This window comes from Rhinolophus hipposideros, assembly GCF_964194185.1.
Source record: "Rhinolophus hipposideros genome assembly, chromosome: 22".
NCBI lineage: Eukaryota > Metazoa > Chordata > Mammalia > Chiroptera > Rhinolophidae > Rhinolophus > Rhinolophus hipposideros.
This window is the reverse complement of record NC_138068.1, coordinates 11,637,096-11,657,474: the sequence shown is the minus strand read 5'-3', so window position 1 is coordinate 11,657,474 and position 20,379 is coordinate 11,637,096. Positions and strand designations below refer to the sequence as shown.

At 45.4% G+C, this 20,379-nt stretch overlaps 1 protein-coding gene across 2 annotated transcripts in view; it reads right to left on the bottom strand.

Annotated features, from left to right (window-relative positions):
- The window catches only part of SLC13A3 (solute carrier family 13 member 3), a 63,847-nt gene that overhangs the window by 9,224 nt on the left and 34,244 nt on the right, over positions 1 to 20,379 (bottom strand). For both annotated transcript variants that reach the window (XR_013992306.1, XM_081034258.1), the window contains exons 4-10: positions 18,993 to 19,059; positions 16,015 to 16,185; positions 14,686 to 14,811; positions 12,892 to 12,987; positions 11,866 to 11,970; positions 7,483 to 7,580; positions 4,655 to 4,767 (exon numbers count right to left, since the gene is read on the bottom strand). Coding sequence is in view for 1 of the 2 variants with exons in the window: in XM_081034258.1 (XP_080890384.1) it covers positions 4,655 to 4,767; positions 7,483 to 7,580; positions 11,866 to 11,970; positions 12,892 to 12,987; positions 14,686 to 14,811; positions 16,015 to 16,185; positions 18,993 to 19,059 (776 nt within the window). In the remaining variant the exon portion in view is untranslated. The remainder of the gene's footprint in view (positions 1 to 4,654; positions 4,768 to 7,482; positions 7,581 to 11,865; positions 11,971 to 12,891; positions 12,988 to 14,685; positions 14,812 to 16,014; positions 16,186 to 18,992; positions 19,060 to 20,379) is intronic.

Below are 20,379 nucleotides of genomic sequence, written 5' to 3'. Positions count from 1 at the left end.
TTACAAGGCTCATAAAACACAGCAGGCTTGGCTGTGTGTGTACAATTCTGTATAATAACTCGTAGGCAGAGAGAGCCAGTGAATTTGATTAAAGGAAAGAGAAAAGAAAAGGCTTTCTACGTGAGGTGAACACTCAAACCATTGCACTGCTTATAAGCTGTGTGCTCTTGGGCAAACTAATGAACATCTCTGTTCCTTGATTTCTTCAAGGGGTCATGGTAAAGATTAAATGAGTACACATAAAAACAGCTCCTGTACATAGTAAGCACTGAATATGATTTATTATTATTTATTTAACAACACAGAACTTACTCTGTGCTGGGCGCTTTTCTAAGTCCTTTGCTAATATTAACTCATTTGGTCTTCATGACACCCCAATAGGTAAGCAGTATAATTGCATCCATTTTACGGTTGAAGAATTGAGGCACCGAGAGGTTGTGATTTGCCCAGTTGAGATGACTTGCCTTAGGAATGGAATTCTGAGCTCAGAATGACCCATCCAGAAAATGGGGGTTCTAGGCTACTTCTCCAATGAAAATAATAACGATAATGATAAATCTCAGCTCTGAAGCAGGAAATGAGGGAAAGGGGAGAAGACACATATTTCTACTTGCCTACAAGGCTTGCGTGGTTCTGAGTTACATCAACTTTCAATAACTTCAATATATTTGCAGACACGTTTGTTGTGGTGGAGATGCAATAAGACAGACGTGAAGGTGCCAGAATAAGGCCAGTTGTTTATCCATGAAATAGTACAGTTACAGGAGAAGCAGTGAGGTTGATAGTGGCCCCGGGTTTTAGCACCGCGTACGTATCAGCCCTCCACATCCATCGTGTTGTCCATCCTCAAAACATCCCATCTCATAGGTCGTATCCCACAATAGTTACTGCGTGAGCATGTAATACACCAGGCCTCTTCTAGATGCTGGAAACAGGGGTGGGTAAGATGGATATGACCCTTGCCCTCATGGAATTTACATTCTGATAAGAGAGACCCCAGGAAACAAACAAATGGACAGGGTCATTTGGGAGGAGAGTAGATTCGGGTTAGCAGAGTAATAAGAGGGAGAGTGACTGGATATATGGCAAGGCTCCTTTAGATAGGTTGGCGGGAGGTCCTTTCTGCCTTGGGACCTTGGAGCTGAGACCTGAAGGGTGAGGCCTCAGAGATTTCAGGGAGACGAGCATTCAACAGGGAGAAAGCAATGCAAAGGTCCTGGGGTGCAAATGAATCTAGTGTGGCTGAGGAATGTTAACGGGCCAGTGAGACTGGAGTGGAGCCAACGAGAGGAGAAAGATAGGAGCCGACATCAGGAGGTGGGAGGGGCCAGCCATTCTGGGCCGTGTGTGTAGGCCGGTGGGAGCCTTCAGACTAGAGTCTAAATATATGGGCAATTTTGCAGCACAAGAAAACTGGGGAGACCACTAAGTGGGTGTAAGCGAGTTGCCCAAACTCAGAGTAAGCCCTGGGACCTGCTTCCAGCCATTTGGAGCCAGCACGCAGGATTCCACACATCCAGGCTCACAGTGGGCCCCATCCAAGGACCTCGGCCACAGGAGATCACTGTGGCCTGGGAAGGGCACTGGGCAGGGACTAGGCAACAGGATGTGCCATGAGCATTCTGGTCCCTCTGGAGCAGGCTGTGCTGCCTGGGGAGGGGGTGGTACCAGCAGGGGCTGGGGGAAGGGGACAGCGGCTACACAAAGCCCTCGTTGAACAGAAACCCCGGCCGGCTGCCCAGGGCTGGGCCAGGAGCCAGACTGGCCTCCCAGCATGCTCAGCGGTCCTGCAGCCCAGCCCCCACTAAGAGATAGGCTTTGGCCACCACAACCTGAGCTCAGAGAAGCCTCTAGGGTGTAGGTCACAAATCTGCCCCCTGCCTCAGGGTTGGGCCAAGTGCATCTCAGTAAAAGGCACCATTTCCACAGAGTTGTTCCGGGCAAGAATCTCTGTGTCATCCTTGATTCTGATTTCCCCTTTTCTCCAACGCCCAGTCATAATAACCAACTATGTCGGGCTATGTTCTAAATTCTCCACATGTCTCTACTTATTTAATAATTGTAACAACTCTATGAGACAGGGACCATTATTATTCCCATTTTACAGATGAGGAAATTGAGGCACATAGCTAAGAGGTGGAAGATCTGTGATTCTAATCCGGATAGTCTTGTTCCACAGCCCATGCTTTCTACCCCTGCATTGTATGGTCTCCTTCAGACCTGAATAACACGTCACTTCCTCTGAAGACGTCTTCATTTATACCTCTCCAGTAGGAGGCAGCAGTGAGAAGAATCAGACAGACTTGAGTTCAATGCCTGCTCTGCTACCTATGAGCTGTGTTACCCAGAATCAGTCGCTTAACCTCTCTGGTCTTTGGGATTCCTAAAACAGCAGTACTTTTGCTCATCCAGCCTTTGGCTCCTTTTGAAGTCTGTACTATTGTACGTGTGTTATTTATTGAAAAAAATGAGTAACATAAAAATCTACCTCACAAAAAAGAATGGCTGTATAGAGAACCTGAATGTGCCACCCAGAGTCCCCTTTCCTGTTGCCCCAGCGCGGGGAGTGTGGGCAGCAGACAGCCTCCACTGTCAGCCCCTGGCCCAAGGGTTGTCGCCTTGCCAGAGGTCACACCCACTCCTGGGGCAGCGCGGCTCCCCCAACTGATGGAGGGATGCCCAGATATAAAGGCCTGGCCATCTCAGACCAACTGGGATATCTCTGAAGGGCCATCTCAGCTTGGCACTCCCTATAGGGTTGGTGGAGGCTTCACAGGGTTTGCCTCACAACTTTACATCTCCCCATATCCTCTCCTGCTTCGTTCCTTCCTCTTCCACGGGAGGTGACCGCAAGGTCACCTAACAACCCCACTGCTCGATTCTCCATCTCAGAGTCTGCTTCCTGGAAGCAGAACCTGCACTAACCATGGAATAAAAATGCACGTCTGCTTGCTATGGATTGCATCAGCATTATCTTCTTTAATTGCTTCTAACAACTCCACGGAGTAAGAACTTTGAGCCAATTAATAGATGAGAAAACTGGAGCCCAGAGAGGTTAAGGAACTTGGCCAAAGTGCCCGAACAAGAAGTGGTAGAGCACGGGTTTGAATCCGGGTATTCGGATCCCCAAGCTTGGGTTTCTGACCAGCATGCACCTTAATAGGGTCTTAATTTACACTGTAACACTATTGAAACCTGAAATTTTCAATTGAATTAAAAAAAGAAAGCAATCTGAGAAGCAATTTCAGGTTTCCTTGACCTTAATTTCAGATTGACCCTTAACTGGTTTTGAAGGTGTCAGCTTACACAGGAGAGATTTAGGGGCAGGGTGGGGCCCAGCATTGTGAGCTGTGGGTTCAATCCCGACTCTGCCATCTCCTGACTGCACAAACACAGGATTGCTATTTAGTTTCAAGTTGCCTCCTTTTCCTCATCTTCAAAATGGGACAGCAATAGCATTTACTTCAGTGGTGTTTATGAAAATTAATGGAGTCAGTGTTTGCAAAGTGGTTGGAAGCAGAGCCTGGCGCTTGGGAAGTTCTCGAGAATGAGCCATTAGGAGATGGGACTCTGAAATTAGATCGATGGGAGTTCAAACTCCAGCTTCCAAGCAGAGTGCAATTGTATGACCTTAAGAGAGCTGCTTAGGGGGTGGCTGGTTAGCTCAGTTGGTTAGAGTGCGAGGCTCGTAACACCAGGGTTGCCGGTTTGATCCCCGTCTGGGCCAGTGTGAGCTGTGCCCTCCACAACTAGATTGAAATGATTACGGTACTTGACTTGGAGCTGATGGGTCCTGGAAAAACACACTTAAATAAAAGTTTAAAAAAAGAAAGAAAGAGAGCTGCTTAATTTTTCCATGCCTCAGTTTTCCTACCTGTAAAATGGGGGTAAAAAATATTATTAATCCTTGGGGTCCGGGTGAGGATTCAATGAGAGAATCTATTATAATACATGTGGGACACTGAGGCTGCACTTCCCCTGAGCAGGGAGCACGACCCTGAGAGAGCACCTCCTGAAATTCTGCATCCTCAGTGCCATACGCGCCTCTCTCTAGTCCCAGCCCCGCCTCTGAGCTCACAGAGCCCTGTAGAATAACATGAATAATAATTAATTAATATGAGTAATATCTAACATTTATATCACCATGGCTAAGAACTATGATATAAATACACACTCTTAGAGCCAAATGACCTGGTTTCTAACCCTGAGAATATAGCTGTTAGGCAAGTTACTTTACCTCTCTGTGCCTCAGTTTCGTAATCTATAGAATGGGGATTTTGATGGCATCTACCTCGTAGGCTTGTTGGGAAGTTTAAATCAGTTACTATGTGTCCAGCATGTTGGACAGTGCCTGGCATGGGGTGGGGGGTGGGGAGAGCACAATATGGCGGTGGCCCCCTGAGCTCCCAGAGCCCTCCATCCACGATATTAGTAGTAGTAGCAGTAGTATTCTGTTCAGCATTCTGAGCTCCCTGAGGAGCTAGATCACACCTCCTTCCTCTCCTTCTGTGCAGCACCAGGCACTGAGATGACTGAGATGGGAACTTGGATTATCCCACCCGGCAAATGAGGAATGTCCCCTGCAGGGACAGTGCAGTTGCTCACTCTGAGGCTTAGCCTGCAGCTCACCCCCTCACCCGCCCGCTGCGCTCACCTCACAGCCTTTGGCCATGGCGAAGCCCCCTCCCAGGAGAAGGATGATATTCCAGGGCACCGTGTCCTGGGCCTTCTTCCACGTGAGCAACGGTTTTGTCTCTGTGTTGGGAGCTGGGCAGAGAGAAGACACATAGCCTGAGGAGGGGACACTGGCCCCACTGGGCACACACCCCACACACACTCGGGACACTCAATCTGAGGAGGGGACACAGGTCCCAGCAGCCCTATCTTTGTGGGGACACTCAGGGTTCTCCAGAAAGCCATGATCTGGCTCCAGCATCTAACTGTGGAATTTTAGGGGGAGAAAAACCAAAAAAACCCACAAGCATCATGATGGGGCATCTGCTCTATTCAGAATGAGGATAGTTTTCATGGCTCCTGCAGCTTGAAAATCTCCTGGAACCTGGCACTCCACCTGCAGGACATCCTTTTACTCTCTTAGCAGCCCTTCTGGGTAAGTGTTACTTTTGCCCTCAAGCAAGACAAAAGGCTCTCTTTGTAATTGGATGTGTACAGAGAAGAAAGAAAGAGGAAGGAAATTACAGAGAATAGAAACTCAGGGTATCCTTGGCCCATGGAATTATGGGATGATTTCTATGTTTTCAAAAGGGGCAGTATGTGCAGTGGTTACATCGGGTGGGGGGGGGGTCAGTAAACTCTTTTCTGTAAAAGCTTAGAGAGTGGATAATTTAGGCTTTGCAGCCTCGGTTGCAACTGGGCTGCCATTGTAGCATGAAGCAGCCACAGACAAAACATACACGAACGGGCGTGGCAGGGTTCCCAGGAAACCCTGCTTTCCACAGGGTCTTGTCACTTACTAGGAAAGGAAAGATGGACAGGGAGGGCCATGTTGCACGAAACACATTTTCTTGCACCCAATCTGCTGCTTATGTAAATGTTACTTCTCTGTAGCCATTTGAGTTTGCAACCCCCCGTTCAGTAGAACTACTAAAGCCGGAGATGACAAGTGTCTAAGGGACCTGCTCATTTTTAAGGGGAAAAGCAAGGCCTAGAGAATACAGGAACTTACTCAAGGTCACCCGGCCAATTAGTGACAGAGCTGGGATACCAGACATCTATGTCATGGTGCCCTCCCCACAGCCCCAGACAAGAGGAAGCTCCGGGTCTTATAAGCCCACCCACAGGTGACATGGATGGGACCTGATCCAGAACAGCCAATCCATAAGCTGGCCAGGAATCTGTGAGGCAACGGGGTAGCCTGGTGGGGGAAGATCTGCCCAAATAAGAGGAAACGAGAGCAACCAGATTCTTCCTTTCAGAAGCATCAGTGGGAAGTAGAGAGACAACAGGGGAAGAGAAGTGGTAACTACAGGTGAAAGGATGAACAGAGAAGCCGCATGACATAGGAGGGGCGTGAGGGGGCTGAAGTTCTGTGAGGAAGTGGAAACTGAGGACGTAGATACTACGAGGAAGCAGAACCTGTGAGAAACAGGAAGCATGAGGAAACAGCTCCTTGGAGGAGGCAGAGACTGTGAGGGAGTGGAAGCCATGAGGAAGGAGAAAGTGTGTGGGACTAGAAGCTACGAGGCAAAGAAATTGAGGCGGCAAGAAGCAGCAGAAGCTGTGGGAGGGAATACTAGGAGGGAGTGGGCATTACGGGGCAGAGGACGCTATAAGGGAACAGAAGTTACAAAACAGCTGGGACTGTCATGAAGCAGAAACTATAAAGACACAAAAGCTAGGAAACAGTATAGCCTATGATGAGACCAAGAAATGGTGTACAGAGTGAAAGGTGAGGGAACTTACTTGGAAGCAAGACGGAGAAGCAGAGATGGAGGGAACAGCTCAATCCTGTTCAATCGCGAGTCCCAAAGCCCACAGCCTAAGCCTCCTTGGAGCCGGCACCAGCCCCCCGGAAGTGCAGCTTGGCTGGGAAATCCTCTCCGTACTGACCCTTCCCCTCTACTCCCCACACGCAAACCCCTACCCCTCCAAAATTGGAGCTATCCTGTGTAATACTCTATGTTTTTCAACAATAGAAAATAGATGAGGAGCCTTATTTCCTATTGCATTGTCCAGGACAGGGATTACCCAGACACAGCCTCTGTCACGGGTGGCAGTGTTGGCACCTTCCAGATACCTGCTGGGAAGCCTGTGGAGTCACAAACTGGCTCTCTGAAGGCCAAGGCCAGCCTACAGATGCTTTGCTCTGGAGGGCTCAGTGATTCTTTTGAGCTGAATCTGAACGCTTTTAGGCACTTTTGTCTCAGTCTCCTCAGCTTGAGGTTCATGTAAACCCAGCTTGAGGTTTTCACGTCTGGCCCCTTAGGTAACCGAGTTGCAACTTCTGCCTTGGACCCAGGGGCAGCAAAGTTCTTCCGTAAAGGACCAGAAAGTAAATATTTTGGGCTGTGTGGGCCAAGAGATAAAATTGAGGCTATTGCGTAGGTACTTATATAACTAAAGAAAATAAACAAGTCCACGAATTTCTTATTGAAGAAATTAAAAACTTTATTTACGGACACTGAGATTTGAATTTCATGGAATGTTCATGTGTCAGGAAATATTTTTTCTCTTGATTCTTTCCAGCCATTTAAAAATGTGAAAGCCATTCTTAGCTCAAGGGCTATACAAAAACACACAGCCCGTGTTATTTGGCATGCGGATGTATGGCAGCCCTAGGTGCCCAGACAAGGTAACCGCTCAGACAGGAAACCAGGGTACAAAAGAATCAGGGCCTATGGCTCAGGCAGTGGGGCTGTCAGAACCCGGGCTTGGGCCCTGCCTCCAAGGCCACTGATTCCCATGACCCAGGTCACAGTCCTTACTGAGCCCACAGAGACCCCCCCGCCGTGGTCACCTTACCTTTAAAGTCAAACCACCACTTGATAGAGGGCCTTTGCGACGGGAAGAAGAACAAGATGGTGACAATGGCCACACCGGTGACGGCATCAGAAAGAAACCTACAATGACAAGGCCCCAAAGCATGTGACCTCAGGCATCTGAGCAGACCAAGGTTTGGCAGATTTACAAATGCGGATTTGTGGGAGGTGGGAGGGAATTAGCGTCTCTGTAAAGGGGCCTGGTTGGAGGCCTCTGGCTTCTGTCCTACACTGAACCCAGTATGGGTGCAACCGCCCACAGATGTAAAAGCCCTTTATCCATAGCTCCCTGGGGCATGTAGCCGCTGCTTGAGCCAAACAAATGTTTATCCTCCTAATTCAAGGACCCCAGGAAGAGGGATTTGAGAGAGCCACAGAATACTGAGAGCCACAGTATAAGAATCTGAGAGCCACAGAATACTGGGGTCTGTGGAGCCCCCATAAACTCCTGTAAGAGCCTGTATTTGTTCAGCTTTTGCTTGCATTCCTCCTGGGATGGGCAGCTTACTCCATGGAGATGCAGCCCATTCACAGCAGTAAAGCCCAGATCAAACCGCATTCAGAGCCGCTCAAAACCTAACTACTGTCTTTCAAAGATCCACAGTGTGTCCTGTGCAGACATGAAGCTCACAGAAGTCTCAGAAACAGCCCTCGGGGGCAGGCATCTTCCATTTTAGATGAGGAATGTGAGACTCAGAGAGCAGAAGCAACTTGCTCAAGGTCAGACCATGGTGATGGAGGAGATGGGCATTAAACCGAGATATTTCTGGCTCCATGTTCAATGAAGCACAGAGCCAGCTGCTAACAAAAGCTTTTTCAGCCCACACATTTCGGAAGAAGAGTGCTCAAATGGCCAAAAAACTGGAAAAGATGGTCAATATCACTATATTAGAAAAATACACATCAAAAACATTAATAGAGTACTACTTGTCTTGGAACAGACAGGCAAACTTGAAAAGGGGGATAATACCAAATGAGCATGTTGGGAAACTAACAGGGATGGAGGGAAAACAAACAGGTTTAACCTTCTGAAGGGCAGCATGTTTCAACACCCCTTGACCCAGTTATTATACTTGTAGGAATTTATCCTCAGGAAATAAGTGGAATCTTGTACACAGATTATGTACACGGATGTCATTATTGATAATAGTAAAAAAAAAAAGAAGACTTTTAGTAGAGGCCTGTTTAAATAAATTGTGTTTAATAATGTACATATTATATATATATATATATATATATATATATATATATATATATATATATATGTAAAATGAAATACCCTGCATCTGTTTTTTTAAAAACAAAAATACAATATCAGGCTTTATATACTGATACAGAAATACAACCAAAGGAATTGATAAAATAAATGAAGAAGCTCCTATTCTATAGACTACTATGCAGTGTTTAAAAAGAATGGAATAGCAAGTTGTCCATGATCATATTATTGTATTTTCCAATTTTTTGTTATATGTACACATACATGTCTGTGTGTCTATTAATGTGTGTGTGTGTGTGTATCTGCAATGTTGTGCACCAAATTGTTAATTGTGATAATGAGTGGGGGGTAGGACAGAGGGTAGATGAAAGGCAACTAACTTCTACTTTTTCAAGTCAGCATTGTTTATAATGAATATTCATAACTTTTATAATTATACAAAAAAGAAAAAAGCAGATCACAAACAATATCTTCACTGTAATCATAGTTCTTATAAAAAATCTTGTGTTTATGTAGCTAGTTTATGTAGCTAGTGTTGTGTAGCTAGTTTGCATGAATTTTTAAAGTTAGTTTTATTGAAGTGTAATGAACATGCAATAAAATGCACCCATTTAAAGGATATGAATACATGAGTGTTGAGTAATGTGCACAGTCTTGTAACCACCAATGCAGTCGAGATGAATGAACAGTTCCCAGAAAGGCATTTTTTAAGTCATTAAAGATGTACATCAGATCTGGAGATGGAGATTCTAGGTGATTTTCAGTTTCTTTGTATTACTGGAATGTTTATAACACCCTTTTTTTTTTTAATCTGAAGAAAAAATAACAGAGTACCTACATTTTCGTACTATAACAATCACCTACATTTTGGAAAAATGAAAAGAATAGTAATGAGAAGAATAAAAGAATGGTAATAAGAGCCACTTCTCTTGGCTCCATGAAATCATGTCATTTCTCCCTCGTAACAACCCTCATGAGAGCAGAACTTATATCATGCATTTTAGCAGAGGGGAGATTTAGTCTCTGAGCTGAACTGTGTGGAGCAGTCTATCCAGTATGGTGGCCAGCAGCCATGTAGAACTAGTAGACACCTGAAGTGTAGGAAGACCAAACCGAGAGGTGCTGCAGTGTAAAATACACACCAGATTTTGAAGATTTAGTATGAAAAAAAAAGCAAAATCGCTCAGAAATAATTTTTATATGGATGACATGTTAAACTAATGTATTGGGTTAAATAAATTATCAAAATTAATTTCATCTGTGCCTACAAAAATTTTGTAAATGATGTATGTAGCTCCCATTCTCTCTCTCTTGGATGGTGCTGATGGAAATCATCAGCTCTCACCCCACCCAGAGGACATCTCCCCCATCCAATCACAATCTAACTCACACCAGAATCTGACAATTTCCCACTCACTCTTCCTTAAAACCTTTACTCTCTTGGCCTTTGCTAGCCCATTGCTCCAGGTTTTCTGCCTGCCTCCCTGACTGCTTCTTCTCCATTTCTCTTAAGGGATTATTCTTGTCCCAGCTCCTAAATATTGGGGTCCCTCAGGGTCTTCTACACTTGTCCCTACATTCTTTCCATAGCTGAGCCATCAATGCCTATGGATTTAAATTCCAAATTTATAGGCTGACTCCCAGATTTATATGTACACCGGACACCTCCTCTGAGCTCCATGCTTGCACACCCCACTGCCTACTGCAGTATTTGAAAGACACTCGCGTTGATAAGTCTAAATCAAGATCAAAATAGAATTGCTGGTAAGGCACCCCCAATCTCCTTAAAAAATGTCCTTCTCCAACTAACCACCACCAACGGAGGTACTTCTTTTCCTCACGCCCCCAAATCCAACTGTAGTAAGTCCTATCATTTCTAACTTTGACATATATCTTGACTGCCCACCTCCATAGCTGCCACTTTTGCTCATTGAAGGTTTCTCCTAGACCAAGGTCAGTAAATGTCTTCTTTACTGCAAAGAGCCACACAGTAAATATTTTTGGACTTGCAGGCCATAGAGTCTCTGTCATGGCTCAACTTTGATGCTGTAACGTGAAAGTGGCCATGATAATACGTAAATAAACAGGTGTGGCTGTGTTGCAATAAAACTTTATTTGCTGACAGTGACATTGCAATTTCATATAACTCTCATGTGCCACAAAATATTATCTTTTGATTTTCCCTGGCCATCTAAAAACATAAAAACCATTCAAAAACAAAGCGTGGGGTAGATTTGGCCCACGAGCCTTAGTTTACAGACTCCTGTCCGAGAGGGTGGGCAATCTAGACTGTGTTATAGCTCCTAGCTGTTCTCCCCCCCATATTTTTGCCCCCACGACCCATTCCCTAGGAAATATAACTAATGTTTTACTGAGTTCTTGCTATGTGCAATTCTAATCACCTGACATGTATTAACTCGTGTATCCTCAGAACAATCCAATGAGAAGTGCACTATTACAATACTGTTTTAGGAAACTGAGGCACAAGGAATTTAAGTAACTTAAAACCCTCCAATAGCTTCCCATTGCTCACAAAAAAAGACCAAAATGTTTAGCATGTCCAAGAAGACCTTCAATGATCTGGCTGTCACCTGCCCTTCTAGCCATGTCTTGCTTTTCTCCCTCCCTTCCCACCAAGGCTCAGTCACACTGGGCTTCTTTCAGTTCTTCAAATACCCTAAGTTGGGTCCCACATCGGGCTATCAATAGACATGCCCAGGGTCTCTACTTTTTACCTCGATTCTTCCTCACCTTTAGTTCTTCCCAGAACTATCCAAAGTCAATGCCCCCACTCCATTCTTTTATAATATAGCCCCCTTGCTCTTTCTTTCATTATAATTTGCAGTTATTTTGTTGCCTAACAACTGGTTTTTATTTGCTTAGCACATAATAAGCTCTCAATAAATGGCAGAGCTGGCATTCGAACCCTATTTCGTCTGATTCCAAAGTCAAAGCTCTTAACACCTGAGAATCCAAATGCCTTATCATCCAAACCTAAACTCTTTGGAGGGTAAAAAAAGCAGCTGTTAATAATTATCCAGGCTAAGAGGTGTAAACCTAGCCTAGGTGTCCCTCGCCGCACTGCCTTACCAGCTCCCACCCCAGAATCCTCCCTGTTGGACCCCATCCCATGGGGCCCCAGAGGCTCACCCAGGAGTGAAGAAGTTGGCCCAGCCAGGGATGAACTTCGGGTCCCGGGAGAAGAGGAGAATGGCGAACATGCAGAAAAGGACGAAAACGGCCTGTTCAGCAAACCTGTGGCACAGATATGCAGGCACATGGTGACTGTGGGCTCGGGTAGACCGCGGTGTGGAAAGGCCTCAGGCAGGAGCCCACGGCATGATGGGCCCAGGCCCCGCCTCTGAGAAACTGAAAAAAATAACTCACTCCCCAGGGAGCCCCCAGAGTGAGGAGGGGGGTGTCCCATGGTGTGTTTCCTGTCCTGGGGCTTCCACACTCCCCCAAGAAGCTCTGAGCATCAAGCACCCCTCTCACCAAAGTAGTTATACATTCCCACCAGGGATTTCCCAGGGTCCTAAGGAGGAGAGAGAGAGAGAGAGAGAGAGAGAGAGAGAGAGAGAGAGAGAGAATCCGAAAAGCAGAGAGAAAGGAAACAGATAAACAGAAACAGAGAGGTAGGCAAAGAGAAGAACAAGCTCCATAGAGGCAGACGCAGAGAGGAACAGACATGGAGAGAGGGGTACACAGAGGTAAAAAGAGAATCCTCAACATTGGAGCAAATATCTACCCAGTGTGTCCATTTCACAGATTGGGGAACAGGGACCAGAGAGGGTTAGTGCCTTGCCCAAGGCCACACAGGAAGTTAGTGGCAGAGTCAGCCTGTGTGCAGGCCTACTGACTCCTAGATATTTTCACCACATGAGAAACGTGCATTAAACAAGGTCCGGGAAGCCACCCAAGGCAGTCCCATCCTGTACATTAGAAGGGAAGGTGGCAAGACCCCATCGAAAGTGTACCTTGAAGGGCTTGCTGGTCCTTAAGGTATCTACCCCAGTACCAGGGCAACAGGCTGCCTGTATAAGCCATCTCCCTACCCTCTGTCTTCAGGATCCCATTTCAGGCCATTGGTCCTGAAATTCCCCTAGGACTCAGCTGCCGGGGACCCAGAGTTCAGGCCAGCTCTCTCCCCACCCCAAAGACCCGCATGTCACGCACTTGATGGGTCCCAGGTTCTGGAATTCCTCCCGAATCACCGCTCCAGCCCTCTCTTCTGCATCAGCTCTGATCTCAGATTTCTTCTTCCGCCACCCCCTGAAACAGAAAGTGGGGAGTTCAGGAGTAGCCACTAACTTCTTCCCTCGCCAACCAACACCTGGCCAGGCTTTATTATCTCTGTTCTGGAGACTGCCATGGCCTGCTGAGGCTCCCTGCCTCTGTCTTTCCTTTCTAAAATCTGTTCTCCCATCTACAGCCTGGATGACCTTTCAAAACTGTGACTCTGATGTGACTCCCAGGCTTAAAATCCTTTAGGGGGTCAAACAGACACATGAACAAACAGACAAATAAATGAAATGAAATAGAAAGTTCAGAAATAGACCCAAACACAAATGGGGATTTAGTCTGTGATAAAGTTGGTACCACAGATGGGTGTGGAAAAGATGGGCTATTCAGTCAATGGTGTTGGGCATATAGATCGATGGAATAGAATTGGGAGTCCAGAAATAAACCCATACATCTATGGTCAATTGATCTTTAACAAGAGCACCAAAATCATTCAATGGGGGAAAGAACAGTCTTTCAACAAATGGACAACCGGATAGCCAGGTACAAAAGCATGAATGTAGATCCCTACCTCATACCATATACAAAATTTAACTCCAACTGGATCAAAGACCTACATGTATGAGCTAAACCTATAAAATTCTTAGAAAAAAACATAGGGGTAAGTTTTCATGCCTCGGAGCAACTATTTCTTAGATATAACACCAAAAGATCAAGAAACCAAAGATAGATAAATTGGACTTCATCAAAATGAAGAACTTTTGTGTGTCAATAAATGGTATTGGGACAACTGGATGGTCAACTGGGACGAAAAATGAAGTTGGATCCAAACCTTACACTGCACCCTAAGGATAAACTCTAAATACATAAAAAATGTAAATGTAAAAAATATAAAAAATACTAGAAGAAAATATGTGGTTACTTTTTTATAACTCTTTTAATGGGAAGGTCTTTTTAACTGTAACTGAAAATTCAGAAGTCATATGAAAGAAAATTAATAAATTCATCTACACAATCAATTTCTTAAAAATTCTTTGTATAAGAAAGCACTATAAGTTAAAAAAAATCAGGAAAAAATATTTGCAACTCATATTGCAAAATAATCACTAATCTTTCAATATACAAAGTGTACTAAAAATCAATAAGACCGAAACCAATAATCCATTTGGAAAATGTACAAAGGATATAAACACACAGTTTAACAATTCACAGGAAAGGAAATACCTATGGTCCCCATGAATACATAAAAACTTTTCATATTGCCCCTCAACAGGAAAAGTGGCTCAAAATTACTCTCAGTAAAATAAATGCAAATTATTTGTCTCTTATCAGATTGGCAAAAATCCACTTTGCTGCATGGAAACAGATTCTGTCATACATGGTAAATGGGAGAACAAATTAGCACGATTCTTATGGAGAACGACTTCACAATGTCTATTAAAATAAAATTGTGTTTTTGGTAGTATATTAGTATTGATGATGGGTGAGTTATTAATAGCTGAAGGTTTCGGCTTGGCAGGTAGGTCCCACACCACCCATAATTATCACATCCCTGGGAGGTGAGGTCTCCTGCAGTCATCATATGAGAAAATGACATGAAATTATAAGGACAATCCTCAGTTTACGTAGGAGGAGACGGAGACTTAGGAAGGCCACTCCTCAGTGAGAAGGAAGTTGGGTCCAACACAGTTCAGTCAGGCTCAAAGCTCAGTTAAACATGAGGGGTACCTCAGGGTCATTCCCCCATACAGGAAGGAGATCCACAGCCATCCCACCAACAGGAACAGCAGCATGAGCGGGAAGGCGAAAATGAACCAGGAGCCGAAATTCACCACATCGCACTGTGGGAAGAAACTGGAATAAAGAGGGAAGTGAGAGCTGGCCAAGGTCAGCCATACTGGGTGTGTGTGTGTGTGTGTGTGTGTGTGTGTGTGTGTGTGTACATAAAAAAACTTATAAGCAGTATGTTAAATATAACAGTGGAATTAAAGGTATTTCAATTTTTTTGTTTTTTCTATATTTTCTGAGTGTTCTATAATGTGGCTATAATGTGTAGAATCAGAATAAATTAATAAAATGTATTTGGGGAGCACAGCCCAAGGAGAACACTCAGGGCAGCCATTTCCCTGTGTCCCCAGGCTCCCAGTGGGAGAATCAGAACCCCATATTACTTGGCATTCCTTCTAAATGCCCTCCTCCCAGACTAGAAGGGCCAAGCCTGTGCAATTAAAGTTGCATGTTATTTGCATATAATTTGCATGCAATTTACTCAAAATCCTTCATGTTTAATATTTTTACATACAGCTCTAGCATTTTCCCCCTAATTTCTTTTCAAGTTGGAACAAAGTCTGCTCATGTCAGGATGGCCAGGCCGCCTAAAAACTCTGACAGCAACTTTCACCCCATCCATTCTCCCCATCCCACAGACCAAGGCCTCCAGTTGGGGTTAGATTTTAAAGCAGATGCTACATCATATCACTTCTCTGCTCTCAGCTTGCACTTTCCCCATCTCACTTGAAGGAAAAGCTGGAGTCCTTACCACAGTTGACTTCGTCTGAACTCTTCTTACCTCATCTCCTCCCACAATCCCCTTTGCCTTCTACACGCCAGGCTCACTGGTCTTTGTGCTGTTCACCTTGTACAGGCTAGTCCCTCTGTCTGGAAAGCTCTTCCCTCGTATCCACATAGCTCACCCCCTCTTACTACTAGGTCTCTGCTCCAATGTCACCTTAGCAGAGCGGTCACACATCCCTGACCAACCTGTATGAAATAGTACCCACTCCTGTCACTTCTACCCCCTTATCCTGCTTTACTTTTATTTCATAACTCATCACACTGACATACCACATTCATTTGCTTTTTCCTTTCCTGCTTGTCTCCCCACCAGAATGGGAAACCCCCAGGACAGAGACTTTGCTGGGTTTTGTGCCTTGCTGGGTCCCCAGAGCCTGGCTAATAGAAAGCATTGCATATACACTACCTGGATGCTGAATGAAGGAGAGAGGGGGACAGAAGGAGCAGAAACTCCCATGCTAGTCGCCGGACACTTGCTTTTACCTCTTGAGCTGGCCAAGCAGGATGAGGTTGGGGGGCGTGCCCGTGAGGGTGGCAGTGCCCCCGATGCTGGCTGAGTAGGGGATGGAGATGAGGAAGCCCTTCCAGATGTTTCTGCGATATTCTTCCTCCTTCTTGGAACATGGAGCCTCTACCTCCTCAGGGCAGTCTTTGCTTGAAACAAACCCAAAGAGAAGCCCTTCAGAACACACTCAGAATTCCTGACCTCACAGGGACATGGCTCACATATTGTTTGGGTTGGGAGAGCTAAGTGGTCTTTCTAGAAGGTAATTGGCACGGGCATCAAAAACTTCTAACAACGTGCAATCCTTCAGCTTAGGTGTTCTACTCTTCAGAATTTACCCTAAAGAAATAATTGGTCAGGTGCATTGGATGTGGGTGCAAGAGAGTTTACCATGGTATTAAATATAATTTGAATTGAAAAATAACCTAAGTCTCCATTAAAACGGGATTGGCTATATAATACTCTTTCTGGATGGAACACCAATGCAGCTATTAAAAATGATAATTTAGGGGAGTGTGTATTAGGTGAAAAATGTCTATTACATGAAGCGAAAAGGTAGGTAACAGCACTAGTGTTTTTATTTTAATTAAGAAAATTCACGTATCATGAACATACAAATATTAAGAATAGTCTAGAATGGTATAAGCAAAGTCAATTTGGTGTCTTTCTTGGAGGTGGAATTATGGATTTTTTTCCCCTCTTTTATTCTTTATTTGTATTTCTGGGTTGTTTTCCTTGTACAGTGAAAGAGTTTTGGGAAAGAATGAAATTAGCATTGTTAATTATATAATTAAAAGATGAGGTTGACACAAATTTATTGAGGTGAAAAGATGTTAAATACAGATCATTAAGTGAACTAGCAGGTTACAAAATAGCATATGTAGCATTATTAATATTTTTATTTAAAAATGCATTTATGTATATAGAGAGATATCAATAAATAATCTAAAATGGTAGTCACATAACTGTTTTAATCTATCCTTGTGAGATACGGAGTATATCTTTCTTTTTGCTTAAGAGCATTTTTAAATTAAGACTTGTGCAATTGTAAAATATTATTTATAAGTGAATGGAATGAAGAATTATTCCTGTGTAACAACTCAATTTTTTTTTTAAAGATACTTCAAATGCCTTCTGACTTAATTGCTACATGAGGGACCCCTTCTCCAGTGGGCAACGGGGACATGATCTGGGATCTGAAAGAAAGGCAAGGACGAGAAGCAGCTGGAGACCCCATGTCATAGCCTGACTTCTCGGGGTGAGCAGCTTGGTCAGGAACTATGGCCTCCCTCAGATCGGGGAACCCAACCAGAATGAGTCTCACAGTGAGAATGAGAGAACAGAAAGGACTCTAGAGCCCATCTCCTGCAACCCCTTCTTTGTTCAGATGGGGAAACTGAGGCCCAGGGAGGAAACAGAGTTTGCATCCAACGCACATGGAGTCCCAGAGAGTGGGGATCAGGTCTTTCCCAGCGAACTCAGCACCGTGCTCTGCGTAGGCAGACGGTTAACACCGATTCCCAGGCTGCATGGCAGCGAGTGGCTGGGCCAATACAGAACCCAGATCTCAGAGCTGGACTCAGAGCTCCCCAATGATGCTGGGAAGGAGCACAGGCCAGGGGATAAGACAATCAGACTTAAGATCATGTTTCTTCTCTGTTATCCCTCCATCAGCCCCTCTTTCATTCAAAGTCAAGACTATGTCAATGGCCTGTGAAGTCCCACCCACTCTGGCCCCCACCACTGCCCTCTCGACCACACAGATAATCTGACACCCCCTCCTACCATCCACTCCCCCCACTCCACCCACACTGGCTTCCCGTCTGTTTTGGACTCTCAGGCACTTGGCACCCGCTGGTCCCTCTGCTGAGAACACTTTCCACGGACCCTCCATGACGCCTCACCTGCAGGTGTCTGCTCAAGCATGACCTTCTCAGAGGCCTTCCCTAACCACCCATTTTAAAACTGCCCTTTCCCACTCCCAGGCCCCCGCCCTCGCCCTCTTTCCTGCTTTGGTCCCCTACATAGCACTTGCCAACCATCTGATGTGTTATGGATTTTACTCGTGTGATTAGTTCCTTGTCACTGGGACCTAAGCTCCACAGGGCTAGGATTTTTGTGTCTTTCACTGCTGTATCCACAGCGGTGCCGGGCTCATCCTAAAGCTCTCACTAAACATGTGTTCAAGGAATGAACCAGACCTGATCGCTGCCCAGCAATGCCTTCAGCAAGCCACTTTACTTCCTGCTATTGCATCACCATTAAATTGCGATAACGACGCCATTAACAAGTGCTACCATCCGCGCACGTAGGGCCTTGCAACCTGCTTGGTCGACATTACCTCATTCAACCGCAAAACAGCCCCGTAAGGTGGGTTCCAGTATCTCGTCCCATCGGTAGGTGAAACTGAGGCTCAGAAAAGGTTAACTGACTTATTTAAAGGGCACAGCAGGTAAGCAGCAGAGCCAGGGTTCAAAGTCAGGTCTGCGTGGCTCCACCCCCCAGGATCTCCACCACGCTGTCCTGTACAAAGGACACCAAAGACGCAACGTGCCATCGATGTCAAGGTGCTCCTTGACTCACACACGTGTGAAGATGAGTGTTGTCTCCTAGGACATTTGTGCCTTAAGGCCTCTTGAGCTGATCTGCACCCCTCTCGTTCTTGCCTAGCGTGTGGCATGTGTTTCTCTGCTCTTCTGGGCCTTCCTCTGAGACCCTTCAGTCATCAGGACTCGAGGGATTTAATGTGCTCCCTGCCCTGTCCACATGTGTGTTTTTTAAGGGGTCTGTGAAAGTCTGTGCTTAAGCCCAAGGGATGAGTGGTGGAAATGTGGGCAATTAGGTCATTTGGAGAAACAGTCAGGGACCGGAGGGGGTTGCTTGTGACACTGAATTCTTGCTCGTCATCTCCTTGGACCAAGCACTGGCTCCTGTAAGATTTTCACCGGGAACTTACTCTTCTGTGCTGGCAAGAGACTGCATCTCCGTGGGCACGGTGTGTAGGCCATTTGTCCGCACTGCAGCTAGGAGGAAAGAGCATGATGTCTTTAGTGTCATGTGAACGGGACAGAGTGTACCCCTTCTTTTGTAGTCCGTCAAGAGTGCTGCCTCAGGCTCTGCCCTTTGCCAAGAATCCCACAGTATTCACTGAATCGAATGAATGAATGAATGAATGAATGAACAAACAAAGAAATGAAATAAGGCACTCAACATTCCATCTTCCTGTCCCACCCACTCCCATTTGGAAATGACCCCAGACCTGTGTGCAGGGAGTTAGCTGCAAGACTGCTTGACAACCCATAACTCAAGCCTGATAGTGTTTGGGGGACAAGAAAAATCGAAGGGATTAAAAACAGCCATTGCCAAAGGGATGTTTGGGAAAAACTAGCTATGAGTGGTAACGGATCAGCAATGGGATGGATGACCCCAATCTCTCACTCATTCACTCAAAAAGGATTTATTGAGCACCTACTATGTGCTATTGACTATGAACTTGGGGTACACAGTGAACAATATACAACAAGGTCCCTGTTCCCATGAAGTTTATATTCTAGAAGGGGAGACAGACAACAAACACATAAAGAAAATTTCAGGTGGTGACGAAAGTGATGGAGGAAATAAAACAGGGCCATGTGAAGGAAACTAATTGCAGAGTGGGGAGGGGAAGTAGGTGATCAACTGTGATTAGGTCAACAGAGAGACACCATAAGTGGATGACATTTGATCTACGACCTCAAGGTTAAGAAGGAGCCAGTCACATGAAGAGCCATGAGAAGAGAGTTCTGGGTAACAGGAACAGCAAGTGCAAAGGCCCTGGGGTAAGACACTTGGCAGAGTTGAGGAGCCATGAAAAGGCCAGTGTGTTGGGAAAGTAGTGCGTAGGGAAGGCCTAGGAAAGGTGGGACTGGGGTAGGCAGAGGTCAACAGAAGTCAGAAGTCAAATCAAGGATGGAGAACCCTTGTGGGATTTAGAGTCCAAGATGGATATCATGTGATTGACATTTTGCAAACATCTCTGGGCCTGGTAGGGAAAAATGGACTGTAGCACGGCAAAACTGGAAGCCGGGAGACCAGTTCAGAATCTATTGCATTTTCCAGGTAAGATGATGGTGACTGCACCAGGCTAGTGGCCATAGAGATGCTGAGAACGAATAAGGTGTGGATGTGTTCCAGTTGTTAGACAAGACCTTGGTGCAATTTGGAGTCCGGGGCCAGAACTCAGTCTCGTCAACCCTAGCCAATCAATCCATCAGTAATGTCACTGAGTGACAAGACATGAAAATCCATGTTCTGTGGAGCTTACCTTCTGCTAAGGGGGACAGACCATAAACAAGTCAGTATAT